Here is a 22,102-nt window from a genome sequence, read left to right on the forward strand (position 1 = left end):
ACCAATTTACGAAAGTAAGTGATTCTCATAAGAGTCAGATCAACAATAACATAAATTCCTCACAAAGCTCAAAAAGTAGCAATTAAAGAAAGAATTAAAGGGAGGAATTGTGGAGACGAGATGGAGTAAATGTGAGTGGTCTGAATGTTAAGAGAATAAAATGGGTTTAGAGTGCTAGGGGAGAGTTTGCTGTGTTTTATAACCCAGTGGAATATATATAAATAGGCCTGTAGGAAAATCCTGCAGCACCTCCGCCTTCTTCTCATCATTATTATAATCTTTACCGTTGCAGTCCTGGTCCAGGGCATTGCCGTAGTAACCAGGTTTGCAGTCTTGACAGTGTGGTCCCATCGTGTTGTGAAGGCATTGCAGACATTCTCCCGTCAGGCTGTCGCAGGCGTCACGGTCGTCCGGGCTGATGTTGTTGTTGCAGGGACACTCCTCACACCGGGCACCGGGCAACGACAGGTCGCCATAGAAACCAGGGCTGCATCTGTCGCAACTCGGACCTGAGACAGTCACCGTCAGTTTTAAATGCTAACATGTTGAAGGTAAATGTTCATGCACATAAACAAAACTAAGCCTCTGCCTGCACTCCTTTCACTGCATTGACAGTGCTGTTTAAAACTGTACAAAGTGACTTAAACAACTCTTTTTAGTCTCCTGAGTTCAGTTTCACCTTTTACAACTAAAACTAGACTGTCATACTCCATGGTATAATGATGAAATATGCTCTTAACTACTCCTGCAGGAGATTGGTACACAAATGGCATGAGTCAAAACTGAAAGTTAACTACGTCTCATGGAACGAATATGTATTAAATTATGTACTCTAGCTTAATCAGCAGGATCACAGGGAATCTGTGGATGCAGAGTTCTGCAGAATTTTCTCCAGATTTTCAGTCTGAATCACTTCTGAAAACTTAAAAAAATGCAGATTTCATCTGGGTTTAAACAGTAACAATAAACCTTTATTTAATGCCAAACATACTCATAAACAGTTACTACCTGTCTTATCTCCTTAAACCTCATAGTCTAACCAGGACTCTCTGCTCTCTGGATACAGTGCTCCTGTGTCTCTCCAGAGTTCATTTTTAAAAGTAGTCAGCCATCATTGTGAGAGGTAAGGTCCTACCTGTGTGCCCCTCCCGGCAGTCACAGGTCACACTGAGGGATTGTGGGTCGTGTTGGCAAGAGGTGGCGAAGAAACGTCCGCTGCTCTGAGCGTCCGGACACAGGCAGGGCTGACAGGGCGTTCTGGATACAGGGTTACCATAGTAACCCTCCACACACCTGGTCAGCAACACAGGAGGTCACTAGAAATGAATCTACAGGATGCTCATGACTTAGTGCTTAGAGGGGTTAACCCTAACCCTGTTCTATATGTAAGGGTTAATACCCAACGAGGTGTCCTTTGTCAGGTATTAATGGACTTCACCGTCCATTAATATGTGACAATAGACACCTCTAAAGGTATTAACCCGCTTATACCATGGTCACTTGCCAAATAATATTGTTTTAAACCATCAATTTGCGATGTGTTTCACAATCAAAATCTAAAGTTACACCTGAGAGTATGACTAATACCTGGAACAATCATTCCCATCCCATAAGGTTCTTCTGCAATGCAAACTTTTTTTTACTGCTCCCACTGCAGCTTGTGTGGTAGCGCCATCCTGTGGTGTTCAGAGGACAAGGCACTGAAGCACCACAGTGTTGGAAATAACACATTCCCAGTTTCTTTTAATGTAGCGCATTCATTTAGAACGGTAAACAGTTTCACCAGAACTCCTTCAATAGGTGTCCTATTTCAATTTGTATGGACACCCTGCAGCCAATCAGAATTGAGTCTTCATCCAGACCATGGTATAATTATAGATATATCATGAGTGTTAAATATTCGTAGATATATCATGACATATAACCTGTCACAGTTTGGTCCGGTGGCCTGCTCCCTGCAGTTCAGACACTCTCCGGTTTCTTCATCACAAACCTCCGACAGTCCGTTACATTCACAGGGTCGACAGAAAGGGAAACCCCAGAACCCCGCCTGACAGCGATCACAGCGTTGACCTGTTACCTCTACACGACACGCACACTGACCTCCGACCTGATCACAAAGCTCCGACAGCAAACCTCGAGGGTCACACTCACATGCTGCAAAACAGTAGAAAAGAAATCCTCAGACTGATTTTCATTAACACCTTAACTTTCCACCCCTTTTTATTAGAGCGGAGAGGATGGGGGGACGGGGAGGTTCAGGGAGAGACAGCATGTCAACGTTAGAAGTGTTGTACATTGTCTGAAACCTGGGAACCTGAAGATTAATCTGAGATGCAGCTCAGCACTGTGTCAAGTTCTTCTAATCAGAAATCAGAAATAAAAATAATTAATTGATTCACAATTTATTTGAATTAACTGAAGTGTATAGGAGCGTCATACATAATATAAGGTTTTGATGGCCATTCTCATGCTCGGTTATGTCTCATAATTTGTTGCAGCATGTTTTTGCAGCGTTGGACGCCAGAGTACGGGCTTATCTGCTAATGTTAGCTACCGACCGTTACCTTGAAACCATCCAGAAAATAGAACGTCACCGCTCATTTTACACACAGTTTAACAACAAAACTAAACGCTGAGTGAGCATTACTAGCTACATTTTTCATGTTGGTTTTGAGCGGTATGCACCCCCACTAACCTGGAAAACGGTTTTAAATCAGTAACGTTCTACAGCGTGTTGGAGGAATACACACAGTCTCCTGCAGTGGCGAGGCAGAGGCAGAGGGGCCGTCACAGCAAGGTGGCTAACGTTAGCTTCTTGTCTCATCTGGGGTTGTGAAGTGTTGCTATCTTCGTATAAAATATATTTATGAGGAGACGGTGGGTTGTCTTTAGCTCGACTTTATTCCAACATGTCGTAACTTACACACGTGAATCTGTTCATTTGACTTCCTGTATTATGGTACGTATGCGTGCGTCCTGACGTATGCTCAATCACAGATCATAACAGGTTTATGTGACATCTCCCCCTTTTAGTCTGGGGTTTCATACAGTATTAAACAAAACAACTGTATCTAAGAAACATACTCTGAAATTAGCTTTTGTATGAAAACACAATATTTTCCGTATTCTTCTTTTTAAGAAACCCATGTATCAAATAAGCATAATTTCTCTTATTCTATTTGTCAATATTATTCTTTCAAACGTACTGTTTAAGTAGACATAAATATAAACATAAACAAAAAACATTCTACTCAGTCCTTTCTCTTCTTCCTTTAACATAACTGGTCTGTAATCATTTGTAAACATTACTAGTTAACACAGTTCTTCTGACTAGTAAGTCAGCTTGACAGCAGGTTTCACAGCACGTCCAGAGCGTGTCCTCAAAACTCTGGATGGCGATGTTATGCTACCAGTCTCAGAGTCAGTTTGGGTTGGACGGGTGGCAGATGCCATGCTACCTGGTGGGGTGGAGACTTCTGGTGTCTGTGCCCGAGTGTCCTTCTTTTCTTGGTTGACGATCTGCAGATGCCTCCGCTTTCATCTGGTGGTGTCTCCTTGTGGCGTTTTCACCACAAACGAACGTGGAGTGGAACACGAAGCCTCTCCATGTCTTCTCTGAGTCTGTTTTCAGTCGTACTCTGTCGCCGACACCTAAGGCAGGAAGCGGCTTTGCTGTGTATCTCCTGTTGTAGGTGTATTCGTAGGCCTGCTTAGCCCTGGCATCTGTCTTTATGATCTCGCATTATGCTCACTAAGACTACTTCTGTCCATAAAATAGTCTAATAATCTCTTTTATATCGTGGCCAGCCAGACTTAATGTATTGTCTGACCTTCTGCAGGGTTTCATCCTTCTCTGTCTCTGCCTTTATATGCTCCAGCACTGTTTTAGGCATTTCCAGCTCTTCAATGGCGTCCACGTATGCCTGGATGTTCTCACTCAGTTTTGTGTTGTCCACTTTTGACTCCGGGTGTCTCGACAGCACGTCAGGTACTATCAGGTTCTTACCTGGGATGTACTCAGCGACAGGGTTGAACTTCATTAGGCGGATTAGAAGTTGCTGACACCTCAGTGGAGTTTTGTCTAGGTCTCTGTGGTTGATGAGTGTCACCAGTGGTTTATGGTCGGTAAGTAATTTGTAGCTTTCCAGACCACACAGATATAGATAGAACTTTTCTGAAGCCCATACACTAGCAAGACACTCCTTTTCTATCTGTGCATACTTCTTTTCCGCTTCATTCCACTGCACAGAGAGCAGTAGGCTACTGGTTTGAGTATGCCTCCATGATTTTGCAGCAGTACTCCTCCTAATCCATAACTGGATGCGTCAGCTCCTACAACAGTGGGCAGTTTTGTATCAAAGTACTGAAGAACAGGTGCAGAGGATATCAGTGTTTTTACCTTCTTGAAGGCTGCTTCTTGCTGCGAGTCCCACACCCATGCTACTGTATTCTTCAACAGCTCGTTAAGGGGATGAAGGATTTGTGACAAGTTGGGTATGTATCTGCCAACATAATTCACCATACCAAGTACCCTTTTTAACTCACTCACATTTGTAGGTGTCTCCAGGGCGGTGATGGCGGACACTCTTTCTGGGCTTGGAGTCACGCCCTCCTGACTGATAACCTGGCCCAGGAAGTGAAGGGCCTGAACTTACATTTCTGGTGGTTGAGTTTTAGGCCAGATGTGCGGATAGTCTCTATCACCCTTTTCAAGCGGCGGTCGTGCTCTTCCAGAGTGGCTCCGAACACAAGTATGTCGTCCATGTAAACTACCGTGCCCTCGTGATCCTGCGGCAGTTCTTGCATCCTCCTTTGGAATATCTCTGGTGCGGATGTTATTCCAAATGGGAGCCGTTTAAAGCAGTAGCGACCATTTGGTGTTATGAAGGTAGTTAACTTTGAACTTTCTTCATCTAGGGCCATCTGCCAAAATCCACTGGCAGCATCCAGAGTTGTGTACTCCTTACTTCAGGCCAGTTTGTGCAAGATGCTGTCTGTGGTCGGCAAGATGAACTTTTCCCTTTTCACGTTCTCATTCAGTTTAGTAAGACCTACACAGATTCTTACTTTTCCAGTCGGCTTAATGACAGGCACCATTGGCGCTACCCATTCTGTGTGCTCCGTCACACGCTCTATTATGCCATTCTCTTCCATTCGCTTCAGCTCCTCTTCTACTTTAGGTAGCAGGGGAATGGGTATGAAGCGAGGGGCTGCGACACTGTATGGCTTAGCGTTTTCTTTTAGGACTATTTTTATGGGGTCTCCTTTAAGCAGTCCTAACTCCCCAAACACACTGACTTCTTCGATGTGTTATCAGACCCAGGCGAACACCGACAGATCTGCTCAGTAGGTTATCACATGTAGACTTTGCCACTATTACCCTAAAGTAAGTGTCTGTTATTTTTCTCCCTTTTGACTATTGTATCTTGGCTAGGAATTGCCCCAAGTTCCTCCTGGACTTTCCAGTTTAGAGGTAACTGGACTAAGTTTTGGCTTGACACGGAGACGGCTATATGTAGCCTCATTTATTATCGTTGTGTCAGCACCAGAATCTATCTTGAAGCTAACTGGAGTATGGCATATCACTAGAGTTGTGCGTCATGGTGGCTCTGTATCGGTGATGACTTCATCCACTGTAGCCTCATTCTTGGTTGTAGTCTCATCTATTGAGCCTAAGAATAAGCTGTCAACTTCTTCAGTCACTTCTTGTATCATTCTGGTTTTGCATTTGTTTGCAAAGTGACCAATTTTGTGGCATTTATTGCATTCTCTGTCTTTAGCTGGGCATTTGTCTCTTGCATGCCTGCGTCCACATCTTCCACAGTTTTGCCTTTCATTTTCTTTTTTTTCTTTTTGTCCTTACCTGGGATGTACTCAGCGACAGGGTTGAACTTCATTAGGCGGATTAGAAGTCGCCTCATACTGTGTGTTTTTCCACTTACTTTTATAAGACTTTGATTTCACTTCATCAATGTGCCCTGATGCGCCAGCCTCGCTGTTCTGTTGCTTCACTAGCTCAGAGTGTCTGGCCATGTCGACTGCCCTTTTCAGAGTGAGGTCACTTATCATTTGTAACTTCAGTGAAAGATCTTTGTCTTTAATCCCTATGACAAGTCTATCTCTTATCTCCTCCTCCTTCTCATGAAAGTCACAGTGAGCTGCGAGTTCATACAGGTGCCTTACAGTGTTGGGAGTAACGCGTTACAAAAGTAACGCAATTACAGTAATGTATTCCTTTTTGCTGTAACGCAGTAATATAACGCATTACTAATTCAATTTCGGTAATATTATACTCGTTACAGTCTCAGTAACGCGAGTTACAACGCATTTTAACGCAACATTTAGTGGTGCATTGGTTTTTTTAAGAATTCACCAACACCGCGACACATTTCTTCACAGGAAAAAAAAAAAGCCGTATTATTTTCCTGTCGCGGTATTCGATGGTTGAGATGACTGCAGAGACAAATACATTTGCGAGATGGATATTATTTTCAGGAGTTATTACGCTGTGTTGAAGTGAGCTGTCCTGTTTCTGTCCCCGTGGTCAGAACCAGAACCAGAGACGGTATGGACAGCATGTATGTCCCAACAGGTGACGGTACGGACAGCATGTATGTCCCAACAGGTGACGGTACGGACAGCATGTATGTCCCAACAGGTGACGGTACGGACAGCATGTATGTCCCAACAGGTGACGGTACGTCAGCGGCTGACAGATATAAACATGTCGGGAATTAATGTTGAGGCTTGCTACACGTAAATATCATTGCATTTTATCAGCTGTGGAGAGTAACTATGCCTGTAGTGGAATGGCTTCGAATGGGGGGTCTGATTAAATTGGGGTCTGGGACAGTAAATTCATCACAATGCTATTTTCCAATAAACTGTAGCTGTCATATTTCATGGGTGTGAGTGCGGATTTCATGTCGCGGCTTTCGTCGCTGTTAATCACTTAGTGAGTGTAGTAGTATTCGCCCTGTTGTTTATTTGGTTGCCATAACTTTGCGAGTGATGACGTCCTGTCACTGTTCCAGTTGCTCTGCTCACCCTAGGGGGAGAGAGAGCGGAGGACAGTTGCTTGAGTTCAGAAGAGCAGACAGCGCTACGACTTTATGACTTTTCATAAACAGCTGAAGGAGCGGTGGTGCGCGGTGTACATAGCGGAAACCCTGTTGTGCGTCTGCCCTATTTCTGATACCGTGGCGCTGGAAATTTTACCGTGGCGGACCGCCACTATGCTATCAACATAGAGGAAACACTGGTTGTATATTGTGTGTTATTGGATTTTGCATGTGAGAGTTTCTTACGTTTGCAGCCATCAGGTCCGAAACCAAACGTCAGTGGTGCACAGGTATCACAGCAATGTCCAATCACATTGGGTTTACATTCACAGAATCCTCCCTGATTACTGCAAGACGGTCCGACAGAGCCAACGACGTTACACCTGCAAACTGACAACAGGGAAACCCAGAGATTAACTTAGAAAGGTTATAGCTGATCCCTCTCACCCCGGACACAGACTGTTTGAACCTCTCCCCTCTGGCAGGAGGCTGCGGTCCATCAGGACCAAAACCTCACGCCACAAAAACTGTTTCTTCCACTCTGCAGTCAGCCTCACCAACAAGGCCCCAGACCCCTGCTGACACTGACTCTTAATCTTCATCCTAGACTTTGTCTATTGCACATACTTTGTGTTTTACATTCTACACACAACCCATTCAGCCTTCCTTTTCTTATGTTAAACAGCTATTTTGTATACATTTGTTTTCTGTATTTATTGTTTGTTTCATATTAATGTTTAATATGTTTGTTTGTTTATGTATGCACCAATCACCAAGGGAAATTCCACGTAAGTTGAACTTACTGTGGCAATAACCCTTTTCTGAAAACAAAACAAGAGATTCAGAAAAACAGGGAGAACAAAAAACCCAGAAATTGTTAAATCATTAAATTTATAAAAAGAAAAGCTCAGTTATGGACTTGTGTTGAAATACGTACGAACAGCTCCGTTGTGGATTCGTGCCGACATGCTCTTGATGAGTCCCTCGCAGACTCCCGACAGCGACTCCGGCTGGCCGAGCTCGGCAGCCAATCCAACACAGCGAAAGTGTCGGAAAGAGTCAACGTCACTCTGGAAGCAGAAGTCACGGACGGACTTGATGCTGGGAATCAGACCCATCTGAAAAACACATGTATTCATAGACGTATTCAAGGGTTAGGGTTGGCAGGCGACCACTCTACCACTGAGACACAGCCACCCCTATATATATAAATATGGAGATACAAACACTGACACACACACACACACACACACACACACACACACACTGTTACTACTTCCTGCTGCTGTGCTCTGATTGGACAGTCAGACTACTTCCTGCTGCTGAGCTCTGATTGTACAGTCAGACTGTACAACAGATAAAGACTTCCTCACCGAGTCGATCAGGATGTGTGAGCTGGACGAGGCGTCCGATCCCGGCTGTTTGTTGAAGACGACGTTCACAAAGTACCGACCGCCTGCGTTCAGACACACCGCAGAGTCCAGAATACCTCCTCTGGAGACAAACAAGTAAACAAACAGTCAACAGAATAGGGCCCTATTTCAGGTAGAAGGTTTAACAAACTGAGTCTAACCCTGATGTCTGAGTAGATTTACCCTGAGATGGAAACTCTGAGTTTTTGGTTTCAGAACAGCTGATTATGAGTTGGTTCAATCAACTTGGAGTAGGTTCACCACCACAATAAAATGGCAGCATGAATGGAGCCATGATACTACGATTCACCATGGTAACAACCACAAAGAAACGGGTCGGCGGAAATATTCATGCGCACATACAGAGAGTTAAAAAAAAAAAAACGGCGGCTGCTGCAAAAGAGAGAATTTGCGTGGGAGAAAATTGCTGCTAGAGTAAATGCGTATATTCCAATATATTGTATATCATATTTAATCATAAGTATAGCCTAATATTACTGGTGAAATGGTATTGAACCTATAACCTATTTCATTTCTGCGGACGAAAAAGTACTATGCCTACTAATCCCATTCTGAGGCTGCAGCACCATCATTAACAGCATTATAATTAATAATATTTTATTTCAAAGCTTTTACATCATTCTCCTGCAATCCTGTGGAACTCCTTTTAAAAACGTTTAAAACACGTTTCAGAGCGAGTCACGCTCTTCTGACGGCACTTCGCTACAGTGGCTTTAATAAATGCTCCGCATCACCAATGTTGTAAAGACAAATGCCGTTTGAAAAAACGTAATGCGACACAAATAATCTGCTGGGATGTAAGAGCATAGATGTGTGACGTTAATGTGATATGAGGACGGATAAAGTTGTAGGCTACATAACTGATCGACTGGGAAGAAAAACGATACCGCTCAAATAGGAAGTTATCTAAAAACTGCTGCTGTCAGCAGGCTGGGCTGGTGTCAGAGGGATGAGACTGAGAGAAACTCGAGGTTTCTTGAAGAAAACCTGCTCCCGACCAGAGGCCTGTACTACGAAGCAAGATTTGGCGTTAGCGAGGTAACTTCAGGTTCAACCCAGGGTTTTCTGTATCACGATGGTGGGTCACTTGTTACCGGGTTCAATCGCCGTGGTAACTTATGCTGAACACCTAACCTGGTCGGGAGCAGGTTAAGTAGGAGATCAGAGATCAACCAATCAATACTCGATTGATAACGGCGTCACCGTTCTTAGAAGATCAGGCGGAGCTTGGTGCGCAGAGAGGGCGAGAGAGAGGGAGAGAGAGACAGAGCGAGATGGAGAGAGAGAGGGAGAGAGAGACAGGGAGAGAGGGAGAGAGGGAGAGAGAGACAGAGCGAGATGGAGAGAGAGAGGGAGAGAGAGACAGGGAGAGAGGGAGAGAGGGAGAGAGAGACAGAGAGAGAGAGATGGAGAGAGAGAGGGAGAGAGAGACAGGGAGAGAGAGACAGAGAGAGAGATGGAGAGAGAGAGGGAGAGAGAGAGAGAGGGAGAGAGAGAGGGAGAGACAGAGAGAGGGGGGGAGAAAGGGGTGCGCACATAAAAGTTAAAACATTTAGAGACCGACAACCCCGTAAGCATTCCCTGATGTGTATATTTATGAAATACATAGATTGTAATGGGAGGGAATTACATATCGGCTGGGCTTCTGAGCCGTGTGTTGCTCTCACGATGGCTTCCCAATGCCAGGGTTGCAACTGAAATAAAAGGCTAAGCAACGGCATTGTATGGAAAGTGCACAAGTGTAATAATGGTCAGATCTTGGTCCTGACTGATGGGAAAGTGATATTGATAAGCGTTGTGATTTACGCACCTACAGTGTCGGCTATTTTTTTGCCAGCTTTCCTTCCTGTTTTAGGAAGCAGTGACTGTATTGCGTTGTGCCTGCTAAACCGTGTCTGTGTTATTCATATTTATGTAGAATTATAATTTCCTCTTCTTATGTAAAATATGCGGCTCTGGTAGATGTTAGATCTGGTAGATTGGTCGAGCTGTGCAAACACCGCCTTTTTTATGTGAACGTGCTCGTCTCTGTATTGGGAAACCCTGGGTTGATTGAACTAGTTGTTAACCAGCGTCGTGATACAGCTGACGCGGGACCGCGGTTGTTAGGTTAGGTGAAGCCGGGTAACTGAAAGAAATCCAGGACATCCAGGATCTCGCTTCGTAGTACAGGCCTCAGGTTAGGTTCACAGACTCAGTTACCATAGTAACTGACTCTGAGTTTAAGTTCCCTCTCTTTCTGAAACAGAAAACCCAGAGTTTCCCTCATCTCAGGGTTAACTAACTCAGAGTTTTCACTAAACCTGCTTTCTGGGGTCCGTTTCAGAAAGCACGTTTAGTGAAAACTCTGGGTTTGTTTGTCGTATGCCGGCTCGACGCACACACCAGCGCACAAGTATAAACATCAGGCCACTTGAGTTTGTTTTACTGTTCCGTGGAGGCTCCACGCAGAGCTTTCGCCGTAGCCTGTGTAGCCTGTGTAAAAGTGGCCTGATGTTTATACTTGTGCGCTGGTGTGTGCGTGGAGCCGGCCATGTGTGTGTGTAGTTAGGTTATGGCGAAAGCTCTGCCGGAGCCTCCACAGAACTGTAAAACAAGTAAACTGCCGCAGTAAACTGCCGTGACCTAACGCAACACACACACAGAACATCGAATGTGTGTTGATGCCAGAAGACACGTTTAGTTTCTAAAGAAGCTGGAGGCAGCAAAAAATACACAGCTGGCTAAACTATTTAAAAATGGCGGGTTTGTTCAGGACACCCCCGTCTGTTGCTTTCACGTCACCTTTTCGGCTCGCTTCAGCTCGCTGGGAACCTCGACTGAGGAGGTACTACATAAAGTACCTGTTAGGTACTTTTTTTTTTCGTAATGGAAAACCAAAAAAGGCGAGTAGAGTCGAGGCGAGGCGAGTCGAGCTGGTACCATGTAATGGAAAAGCGCCAAAAGTGGGGCAAAATAAACACCTAAATGTGTATTTTGGATGTTTTTCTCCCAAAAGTGTGAAAAAAGACATGCTATGGAAGTAAAATAGCCCAAAAATTCAATTTCCTAAACAAACAACAGTAAACGGCATGACACGTCTTTTCATTAAAAACAAGCTTTACTGTCATGTCTTCACATGATTAGTTTTGTCATTGTAATCTGATCACAGATATAACATATAATCAATAATTATTAGTGAAAGGTGACCTGACAGCGAACTCTAGTGGTCACTTTGTGAATATTAACTGTTGTCTGTCAGGAACAAAGGGGGGAGCAGTATCCCTATACCGTATATAACTAGAATCATAAGAGTATTTATTTCACACATGAAGTGTCATTTGCCCTTCCTTTTAAAGATCAAAAGACTTTTCTGACGGAGTCTCACCTGGAGTTTCCAGGAAGAATCAGAGTTTTACTTTCTGTCGGGTCACTGCTGCATCTGCTGTCACCAACCGACACCGCGATGATGCTGACTGAAGCCAGCCAATCAGACGGAGACTGCAGAGAAAGATCAGCTGACATTTTAATACAGGAAGAGAAATTTGTAATTAAAGCAGCCAGGAAATAAAAGTCACCATGAAGGTTGGAGGCTCTGGCATTTACTGTTAATTATTTCTGTCAGAAGAGATTACATTTAATGTCTTTTTACAATGAATGCCATTGTTGTCTATTTTTTTTTTTTTATAAAACAGTTAATAGTAAAAAGATACAAAACCATTACCAGAGCTTCATCATTTAATATCTGAAGATTAAAGGTAAATGTAGATAAAAACCAGAACCCTGACCATTCCCTTTACCTCTGGCTCATAACGAATCATGAGCTGGTAATCAATAGACGATGGGAGGTTGTCCACAGTGAACCTAAGCCCCGCCCCCTCAAACACTCTGACAAATCCCAAACCGGTCCAGGTGACGGGGCGATCAGCTGTCCTCTCACGGGGAACGATCTGCAGGGCGTGACCCGGGTCCAGATGGAGGCCACTCTGCTGCAGGACGGAAACAATCATTACTCAGGGCTCAGGAGGACCATCTGATTGGCTGAAAGCTCAGACTGGGGCAAAAAACCCCAAAGTTTAACAGGAAATAAATAAAACATGCCACCTGTCTCCTGCGGCGGGTGAGTCTTGGAGTCCTCCGAACCAGAACGACTCGTCCGCTAGTGAACTTAAAGTCGTAACCCTGCTCTCTGAAATACTTCTCACACCGCGGCAAAACACTTGGGTTGACCTGGAAACACACACACACACACACACACGCACACACACATTACTAAGAGGTGAACACACAGAAACATGGAGGCACGCAAAATTACGAATCCCACTATGGCCACGCCAAGACCCGATTGGTGTGGCCATAGTGGTTGATTGGTTGGGGTTAGGAATTTGACCTTGAGTAGTGAAGGTTAGGATAGCCGATTGGTTAGGGGAGAGGACCTGAACAAATCAGGTTACGTTACCTTGCGTAAGCATGGACGCCTGGCCAATAGTAGCTATTGAAGGGCGGATCTTGGCCTGGGAAAAAAAATATCGCTGGAGGCACACTAATATTGTCTCTGATCATCACATTGACTCTTCAGTTCTCACCAGGGGAGAAGAAGAAGATGGAGGAGTAGACGGAGGAGAGCTTCCTCCGTGCAGCAGAGCAGCGATCTCCGCCTCATACAAGAAGTAGTCCAACAGAGGCAGGAAGTAGCCGGGGGCAGGGTCAGAGCAGCGTCGACCCACCATGTTGGGTAAACACTGACACTGTCCGTCCTCCGGAGAACACCTGGGACGGGAAGTGAAGAAGGAGACAGGAAGTAAATAAAGAATGAGATTAGTTTTGGAGTTAGGATTTCTTCATCTGGTATTATTAGCTGAGACTTATATGTGATTCTAGGCTGTGGAAATCAAATTGACCTGATCTTTACCTCCTTTTCAGCCATTCATTCATTAAATATTTAAAAATGAAAATAAAATCAGAGGAAACATACGTGGTGCTGTAAGCTCCTCCAACATCGCAGTCGCAGGGCAAACATCTGAACACAGAGTTTCCCAAACCCCAGAAACCTTCCTGAATATGAAAACAAATTAGTCAGGATCATAACAGAGTCATAACGGAGTCAGGCTCATACCGTGTAAAGCTCTTTGGGATGAAGTTTGGTGTCTAAAGTGTTATATAAACTGTTTCAGCAGATGTTTGGAGTGTTCTGCATTTCACAGACTGATTCGTTAAGATGAAACCTACCAGACATCGATCACACAGCGGTCCGATTGCCAAATGGTCACATTCACAACTTCCTGTCAGCTGATCACAAGACCCGACACTTCCCAAAACATGACACCTGCACACTGAAACACACATGCACAACATCAGACAGACATGGTATTAGACTTAGACTTCTCTTTATTGATCCTTTTGGGATGACTCCCGCAAGGAAATTAGATTTCCAGCAGCAGATTTCAGCAACTTACAAAACACTTGTTGAAATGCAGCAATATTTTAGAATAATTTTTATGGTCGGTGTCCACACAGAAATATTATGTTATATAGCTGAACTATACTGTATACTAGTATAGTTCAACTATATAACTAGTATGAACTTACACAGAATGGATGTATGGCTAAAGACAAGAACAGAAGGCTGAACAAAGGTAAAACATTGAACTACTTTGTACACATAAAAGCATAAAAAGTGTATACATAGACATAGACATGGATATACGAGACTGTCCTCCCCCGAAAAATGCTCACATAAGTTGTTTCTACAAGCAGCAATTAAGACATAGACAGCTGAGGACGTGTGAGAGGAAACATGGCAGAGCAGCCGTAGTTAAGCATTCTGCTAACCGTAGCTCACGCCTAATTCAAGTTCATGTTTCTGTTACTAACCTCGAATCACAGCCAATCATCTTAAAGAGCTTAAACACGAACATGAAGCTTCTCTGTTCATTAAAGGTTTAAAAAGGTAAAATAAAAGTGATTTCTCACCCTGACAGCCGGCGGGATTGTCCTGTCTCAGATTGAAGAAGCCGTGTTTGCAGCGATCACAGCGTTGACCCTCCACGTTTTCTTTACAGACGCAATGCCCGCTCAGAGTGTCACACAGACCGCCACCCTGAGAACCGGCCGGATCGCAGTCACACGCTAAAACACAACACAATCGAAGTTATGAATATGACTGTTCTCTACCTCTCTCTGACCGTCACTACAGTCTTAACAGAATGAGAGTTTTACTTCCACCTGTTCTCAAGATGTAAACACATGCTCATGATGTTAACTATAAAATCTGGATCTGGGTCAGGGTTAGTTGTCCTCTTGTCAATAAAATCAGGGTCAGGGTGAGTCGTTCTCTTGTATATATAAAATCTGGGCTGTGGCCAGGGTGAGTACTCTCTTGTCTTGATCACCTCAGGGTTTTCACACACAATCGAGTAAATAAATGAAAGCAGTTAAAGCGTACGTATGCAGGCGTGTGGGTCGTCTGTCGCTCTCTGTGGATCTTGATACAGAAACGGTCGACATCGCTCACACTGAGGCCCCGTCCTGTCATGACGGCAGTCGTCACAGATACCACCGCTCACGCTGCCTGACGCTTTGAAACGAGTGGAGTCGAAGTGACACGAGTCTGAGTGACCGTGACAGTTACATCCTGAAAGAGAAACACCAGGGCATGATTACAAACTGAAATGAGATGAATAATAATTTACAACTGCCTGGTTTATGTTTTGTATCGACATAGAAAGAGGAAACGGTTAAATTTTAGTACTGCAGATGTTGGTGGTTATTTTATGTTTTATAGCAACATAAAGAAGGGGTTCTGTTTTACTCCTGCAAATGTTGCCATTGTTTTCTCCTCCAGGCCTCCAGGGGGAGTCGTGGTAAAAGTCCTGACATCTCTCACAATTATCTCCGGCTGTATTGTGCTGACAAACACATCGGCCTTGAACCTGAAGAACAGAAAACATCTTTACCTGCAGAAATCACCTGGTATTGTTAGTTTAACATGTTTGTTCACACAGAAACAGTATAATTAGTATTTATCTCTTTTCCCGTCTCTTAACTGCTCCAACAACACTGGAAATGTGGTTTTACACAGAAATCTGAGAAAGATGTCTCAGGACATTTGATTCCAATGTCACTGATGGTGGTTCAGAGTAAAGTAAATTTGGAGGAAATGTGCAGAAAGCTAGACTAAAGATTAAAACAGGGTCCTAGAACTCCTGACGGGGCAGCCGATCCAACAGTTTACAGGTGATTAAATCATCATCAGAACGAACATTTAATTTGTTAAAGCAGCAGTGTCAGTAAATCAGTCTGCATTTATCTTAAAGTTAATATTCTTATAGTATATGTTGTCTTTTTATTGAAAAATGTCTCCTTCATTTCATGAAATCAGTCAGAGAGCAGTGACACAAACTATTTACTGCGTTAACTATGATTAAATCACATGTTCATGACATCACGCTTCTCAGGGGAACACAGGTCAGCTGACCGGTTTAGAAACCCTTCAGGTCAGCTGACCGGATCAGAAACCCTTCCGGGCCGTACCATGGCAGTCTTAGTAAAGACATCCCCTCGTCCTCCGTCCACAGGCGTACATTGGCTGGCGTGTCCGTGACAAAAGCAGCTTCCTCGGACCACCATGTTGTAAAGAGCGTAGTAATATTTGTCCTGAGGGTTCCTGCGTCTTCGCCCCAGTAGTGTGTCGCCCAACGTGAACAGATGAGTGAAATTCACACGGATATTTGTCAAGGTGATCAGATCTGGGGACAAAGGTTAGAAAACATGTTCTCTCTCTTTGTCAGATATAAACATGTTCTGAACTGTTTAACACACAGCTGAGAGCCAATCAGAGAGCAGTGTTCTTTGGTGTAATGTCACCTGACCTTGGATGTGTGGTGCGTATGGGTTTTCTATTTCAAAGACAGGATCAAGAGCTTTCAGCACCACCTGGTGGACAAACACAATAAAACACATTCTGAATACAATACAGATTTCTAAACACACAAAAAAACAGACACAGAATTTTTTTTATGAAGTGGTACGAATGTAAAACAACTGTAATTTAATGTGTCCACAGTTTTTATTCTTAATTTAAATCTCCCATTGTCTCGTGAAGATGTTTGTAATTTCTGGTTTGATATGAATTGGATCAGTCCAAGGACTGATGCCCTAATAAAGTGATAACATTTGGCAGCATGAATGTTTTCTTTTCTTCTAAAATGGTATGTTTTGATGGTGTGTATTTCTGCATACTAGGATCCGTAAACAGTCTCTGAGTTGCGTATACTGGGTCTGACTGGAAAGCTGAGACTCTATGGATTCAATGAGCCAAACTGTTTTCATGTGTGATGATTTTAGTCCTTAAAGGAGCCATTTCATTGTAGCTGAAACTTGACCTCATTGTATAAAATGAGCTATTGTGACCTCAAGGATAATCACAGCGCCATCAAACTTTACAGACAAACTAGAGACCGAGGGCATTCAGAGGATGTCTGGCTTTCATAGGAATTTCGACAATAAGTGGGTTGCTGAGCAGTTTTCAGAACAAAAATCCTCGCCATCCAGTCGCAGTCAAAAGTTTTTGATCCCAAATCACAGCATGGATTTTTCTATAATTTTTTCAAGGTCTCAGTCTTAATGTGACATTTTAAGGGAAATTTGATCATTTTTATCAATTCTTACAGTGGTAATAACTAGGCAAGGCAAGGCAAATTTATTTATAGAGCACTTTCTCATACACAGAGGTCATTCAAAGTGCTTTACAGGCAGAAACAACAACAACAAATATGCAATTGAGATATATGAGAAGACAAAGGCATAACAGTTTAAAAACAAATAAAGTACTTAAAATACCATCAGGCAAGCCTAACTAAAAGCTCTGGAGAAGAGAACAGTCTTTAAGTTAGATTTAAACATGGTTACAGTTGGTGCATGCCTTAGATCCAGCGGGAGCTGGTTCCAGCAGTGAGCAACATAATGGCTGAAAGCCGTTTCACCACTCCTGGAAAGAACTCTGGGCACCACCAACTGACCAGTACCTGCTGATCTGAGAGACCTACTAGGATTGTAGTCGATAAACATGTCGGCAATATATTTTGGGCCTAGACCATTGAAGGACTTGAAGGCAATAAGTAAAGCCTTGAAATCGATTCTGAATTTAACCGGAAGCCAGTGCAGTGATTTGAGAATTGGAGTAATGTGCTCTCTCCTGCATTTTCTTCTCTTCGCAGCATTTTGAATGAGTTGCAACTGTTTTATGGTCTTATTTGGAGCATTAGTAAGAAGCGCATTGCAGTAGTCTACCCTACAGGTAATGAAAGCGTGAATGATTTTTTCTAGATCATGTTTTGATACAAAGTTTCTGATTCTCGCTACGTTTTTAAGATGCCAGAAAGATAACTTAGTTACCGCTTTAATGTGATGACCAAAATTTAGGTCTTCATCAATTATTACACCAAGATTCTTGACTTTGGTACTTTTTAGTCCTCTAGAGTCAAGGTAAGTACTAAGTGACAGTCTTCCTTTTTTGTTGCCAAACAGAATTATTTCAGTCTTATCTTCATTTAGTTGGAGGAAATTTTGTTGCATCCACTGTTTTGTTTTCTCCAAACAAAGACATAGAGAGTCTATAGGAGCATAGTCATTTGATGAGAGTGCAAGATAAATCTGGGTGTCATCCGCATAGCTATGATAAGAAATTTTAGGGTGCTGCAGAATGTGACAAAGAGGAAGCATATACAAATTACTAACTAACCCCATAACCCTAACCTGCACCAAATCTGTGTTACAAATAGTCCCAACCCAGAAATTGCTGCAACAACTGATGAGACATAAATGAGCATGAGAATAACCATGATTTACTTACCCTACCTTAATACTCTAAACTTTCATCATTTGAATAGGCGCCTGAACTTGACACAAAGTACTGCGCTCCATCTTAAATTATTCCTCAGGTCCTCAACATTCAGATGATGTACAACACTTCTATGTGACATCTACGGTTGACCTACTTATTTCCCCTAAACATCCTTCATTCCCAAATGAAAAAGACTAAAATATGTCCGTGGTGGTTCTCAGAGGGTTAATGTCTAAGTGAGTGTTGTTGTGAAATGTTTGTTCAAAACAGTTAAATAAGCAATTCATGTTGTTAAGTTTAAAAACAGTCTTAAAGAAATGTTAAATTATAGTGAGGTTGCAAACTCGCTATTTACATGATTTACAGCTAATATTTGAGAAATCTACACAACCTTATTTGGTTATTTGTTGATAAGTCATTTAGTATTAACACGGCTGTCACAGGAAGTGCTTTTATTCTAAAGTAGCCTACACGGAAGTTGTCTGTTGTGTCTTCTCGCTATCTTGACTGATGAGATGACCATGAGATGCTAGATGCAAATTACAACCTGTTCTCATTCCGAACTCGTAAAATAAGGACGTTTGGACAGAGAGAGCAGCAGTTAGATAGGATTTAGCGAGTAGTATGTAAGGGCAAATTTTCGCGTATGGAGGTTGGTTGAGGTGGTGGATGGGTCAAACAAACACAGGACTTTCACCCAGGAGAGCGGGGTTCGCATCCCGCTTGTCACGCTTGCTATAGTCGCTTTTTATTTTCCTCCCGCGTGTCACAGAACCGTACACCCACCCACGACCCTTTCCTAAACCCAACCATCCCATTGTTCCCGCGTGTCACGAAACCGTAAGCCCACCCACGACCTTTTCCTTAACATAACTGCGTCAAAAGGGACGGCAATAGTCCCGACCAAGCACGTTTACTTATAGCGCTAAAGGAGACTTTTAGCATCAATAAGAACGACAAAGGCACCTGACCAAGCGTCCGTATTTTATGAGATGAGTGTGAGAACCTGTTGCAAATTAATGTCTGACATGCTTAAGTTTGTTCACTTTCCTGTTGCAGCATATCGAGCAGTGTAAAAGACAGGTGTTTTTGTTTGTCATTTGAAGCCACTACACTATAAGTATGTGTGTGTGTGTGTGTGTGTATATATCTGTCTGCATGTCTGTGTGTGTGTGTGTGTGTGTGTGTGTATGTGCGAGTGTGCACGTGTGTTACCTCTCCGTCAGTGGACGGATCTGAGCTGGAATATCTGCTGTCACAGACGACGTCATCGACCCTGTCGGCCGGCTGATTGGACACTGAAGGGAAATGAAGCAAACAGTCTTCTGCAAAATAACGAAAAACTTTCCAGCTTTGTCCGAAATCCTTCGATCGCTCCACCAACATGGCCGCCGGACGGAAACTCTGCAGACAGAGAGCGCACAGTAAATGACATCGGACAATATTCCTTTTCTATGTTGGTTCACATGTTGAAAGGACCATGTGATGTGACATGACCACAAATGTGACAAAATACATTTTATACATAACATTTTAGTTTTACTTTAGTTTATCAGTGCTTAATCTACAGGTTTAAAATATTTCATGGAAATAGAGGACAGTGTAAAAAATCTGTTCATTTTCTCTGTAAGGATTTAGATAATCAGCCATGATGTCTAAACCATCCGAGGTAGACTGACCACGAGCTGTGAGGTTGTAAAACGAAGGTTTCTGCTCCCGTAGAAGATACAAAACTCTTTATATCAGCATTTAATGACATGTCAATGAAGATATTGAACGGGGTAAATCAGTTTCAGAATCAGAGCCGTTCGGGAAGTGGGTGCTCACTGCTCAATAAGATATAGAGTCACAGAGAAACTGAAAGAGGATCAGTACTCCTGATTCATCAAACAGTCAAAGATAACCCATCAGCCAATCAGTGTTAGGGAAGTAAGTTAGCCTGTGGTCCTCTAATAATTTATCTGGGAGGTTTGTGTGTTTGGTGGTTTACCTTGAAGTTGAGGACCAGATGACTGAACTGGAACATGGTCTCCAGATCCAGCTGAACGCTGACCTCATGAACTCCTGCAGACGACACAGCGCTTTAGTTACTCATGGGATGGATTTATTATATAATCATTATCTCTGTACTATCACCAGGTTTCAGAAGCACAGAACTGCTTATTCTTTTTGAGTCGATATACAAAAACCAGAAGAAGAAAAACACTGCTTCCTGTTGGAGAATAGAGATCACTGATCAGCAAACACATCAGCTGTGAGTTTGTCACGCTTCATCTGATGGTTCACTGCTTTAAAGACCCTGAGAGGAAAATGTCTGCAGATGAAACATTTAAACTTCAGGTGAGTCTTAATCTAATTAGACACGTTTAAAACATACCATTCTCAGACTGCCACCATTTCATTTTCCTCTTGGGGTCGAAGGTCATGATGACGTTCTCGATGCGGTGGCTGTTGGGGTTGCTATAGCGATTGTATGGCAGCTGAGAGTCACATGTGAAACATTTTCTCTCCTCCTGCAGGATGAGAACAAATTAAACCAAACTGATTAATAATCACCATCATATGTATATACAACTAACATCCTAAACTGTTGATGAAGTCTCATTTTCTTTTTTTCTACATTTTTTCTACAATCAACTTTTATTTTGAGTATTGATCAGTGATCTGATTTTTTTCTGTCTGCTGCTGTACCTTTGTAAAAATCACAATACATGCGGTAAGTGTTGAACATTAGACTAAATGATTTGTGGAAACATAATTTCTACAGTGTAGAGAATGTGTTTGTTATTATCTCTACTGTGTGGAGAACACAACAGTGAAAAACAGAAGTGTAGAGACAGTTTGTAAAGAAACATGTCTGTGAGAGAATAAAGATCGAATGGAATGAAGAGACAGAGATTCTGCAGGAGGAGGAAAAAGAAGGAACATTCAGTCATGAGGAAAAGTGATTCCTCAGGGTGGAAAGAACAGCATCGGATAATAAAGTGACAGATCAGAACATGTTTCAGTTTGAAAGTCAGAGTACGAGCCAGAAACACGTCAATCAGAAAAAGGACAGAACACAGAGAAAAAAAGTATTCAGAGAGAGAACAGAGTTTAGCTGCACTTAATGCTGCACCCTAAATAATACTCCTAGGACATGAACTATGGTTCTCCCTGGGTGAAAGTCTTGTGTTTTTTTCCTTAACTTCTTCCAGGATATGAACTCTGATCCCCTCTTAAAAGCCCTGTGTTTTAGGAGCCAAACCTCCCCCTCGACCTCCCTCCTATGAGGATCTTCACGCTCTTATGCAGCAGCAGTCAATGTGCTGCTGACAGTAATAAATATGTGGAATACATACAAATTACAGTGCTTTACTTTTCAGAGCTATATGTACGACTGCGTCATGAGAACAGGCTTAATATAAGGTGACCTCTGACCTCCAGGTACCCGATGATGCAGTAGTTTTCTGGTCCGTCCAGACCGCAGGTAGACGAGGCTGACAGCTGAGCTGCTCGACCCACCATCAGGTCACCAAGCTGGGGGTTACAGGAGCCGCCGGGACACTGGTCCTGGATGTCCCGAAGGTCCTGGAGGTCCCGAAGGTCCCTGATATCCTGCGGGTCCCTGAGGTCCCAGGGGTCCTGAAGCAGAGCTGCTGGAAGAAAAACTGCAGAAATATAGATGGGTAAGTAGGATTTTAAATTCTAGTGGAAATCTCAACTCTATCTGAATTTTAAATCAATGTGTGTAAATAGATTAATAGATTCAGCAGACAGAAAGCTTATTTACAACTGATAAA

The 22,102-nt window shown here is 43.0% G+C and overlaps 1 protein-coding gene across 1 annotated transcript in view; it reads right to left on the reverse strand.

The window, feature by feature from the left end:
- Positions 1-22,102, reverse strand: part of lamb4 (laminin, beta 4) — a 65,826-nt gene that overhangs the window by 39,735 nt on the left and 3,989 nt on the right. The window contains exons 3-24 of the mRNA XM_031316235.2: positions 21,941-21,970; positions 21,741-21,877; positions 20,698-20,833; positions 20,311-20,384; positions 19,536-19,724; positions 16,348-16,411; positions 16,010-16,224; positions 15,288-15,408; positions 14,922-15,110; positions 14,450-14,605; positions 13,706-13,809; positions 13,452-13,531; positions 13,063-13,246; positions 12,581-12,706; positions 12,277-12,465; positions 11,865-11,977; positions 8,438-8,558; positions 8,002-8,182; positions 7,311-7,454; positions 1,926-2,157; positions 1,136-1,293; positions 285-509 (exon numbers count right to left, since the gene is read on the reverse strand). Of these exons, the coding sequence (XP_031172095.2) occupies positions 285-509; positions 1,136-1,293; positions 1,926-2,157; positions 7,311-7,454; positions 8,002-8,182; positions 8,438-8,558; positions 11,865-11,977; positions 12,277-12,465; positions 12,581-12,706; positions 13,063-13,246; positions 13,452-13,531; positions 13,706-13,809; positions 14,450-14,605; positions 14,922-15,110; positions 15,288-15,408; positions 16,010-16,224; positions 16,348-16,411; positions 19,536-19,724; positions 20,311-20,384; positions 20,698-20,833; positions 21,741-21,877; positions 21,941-21,970 (3,168 nt within the window). The remainder of the gene's footprint in view (positions 1-284; positions 510-1,135; positions 1,294-1,925; positions 2,158-7,310; positions 7,455-8,001; positions 8,183-8,437; positions 8,559-11,864; positions 11,978-12,276; positions 12,466-12,580; positions 12,707-13,062; positions 13,247-13,451; positions 13,532-13,705; positions 13,810-14,449; positions 14,606-14,921; positions 15,111-15,287; positions 15,409-16,009; positions 16,225-16,347; positions 16,412-19,535; positions 19,725-20,310; positions 20,385-20,697; positions 20,834-21,740; positions 21,878-21,940; positions 21,971-22,102) is intronic.

Source organism: Sander lucioperca, chromosome 7 (assembly GCF_008315115.2).
Source record: "Sander lucioperca isolate FBNREF2018 chromosome 7, SLUC_FBN_1.2, whole genome shotgun sequence".
Classification (NCBI taxonomy): domain Eukaryota; kingdom Metazoa; phylum Chordata; class Actinopteri; order Perciformes; family Percidae; genus Sander; species Sander lucioperca.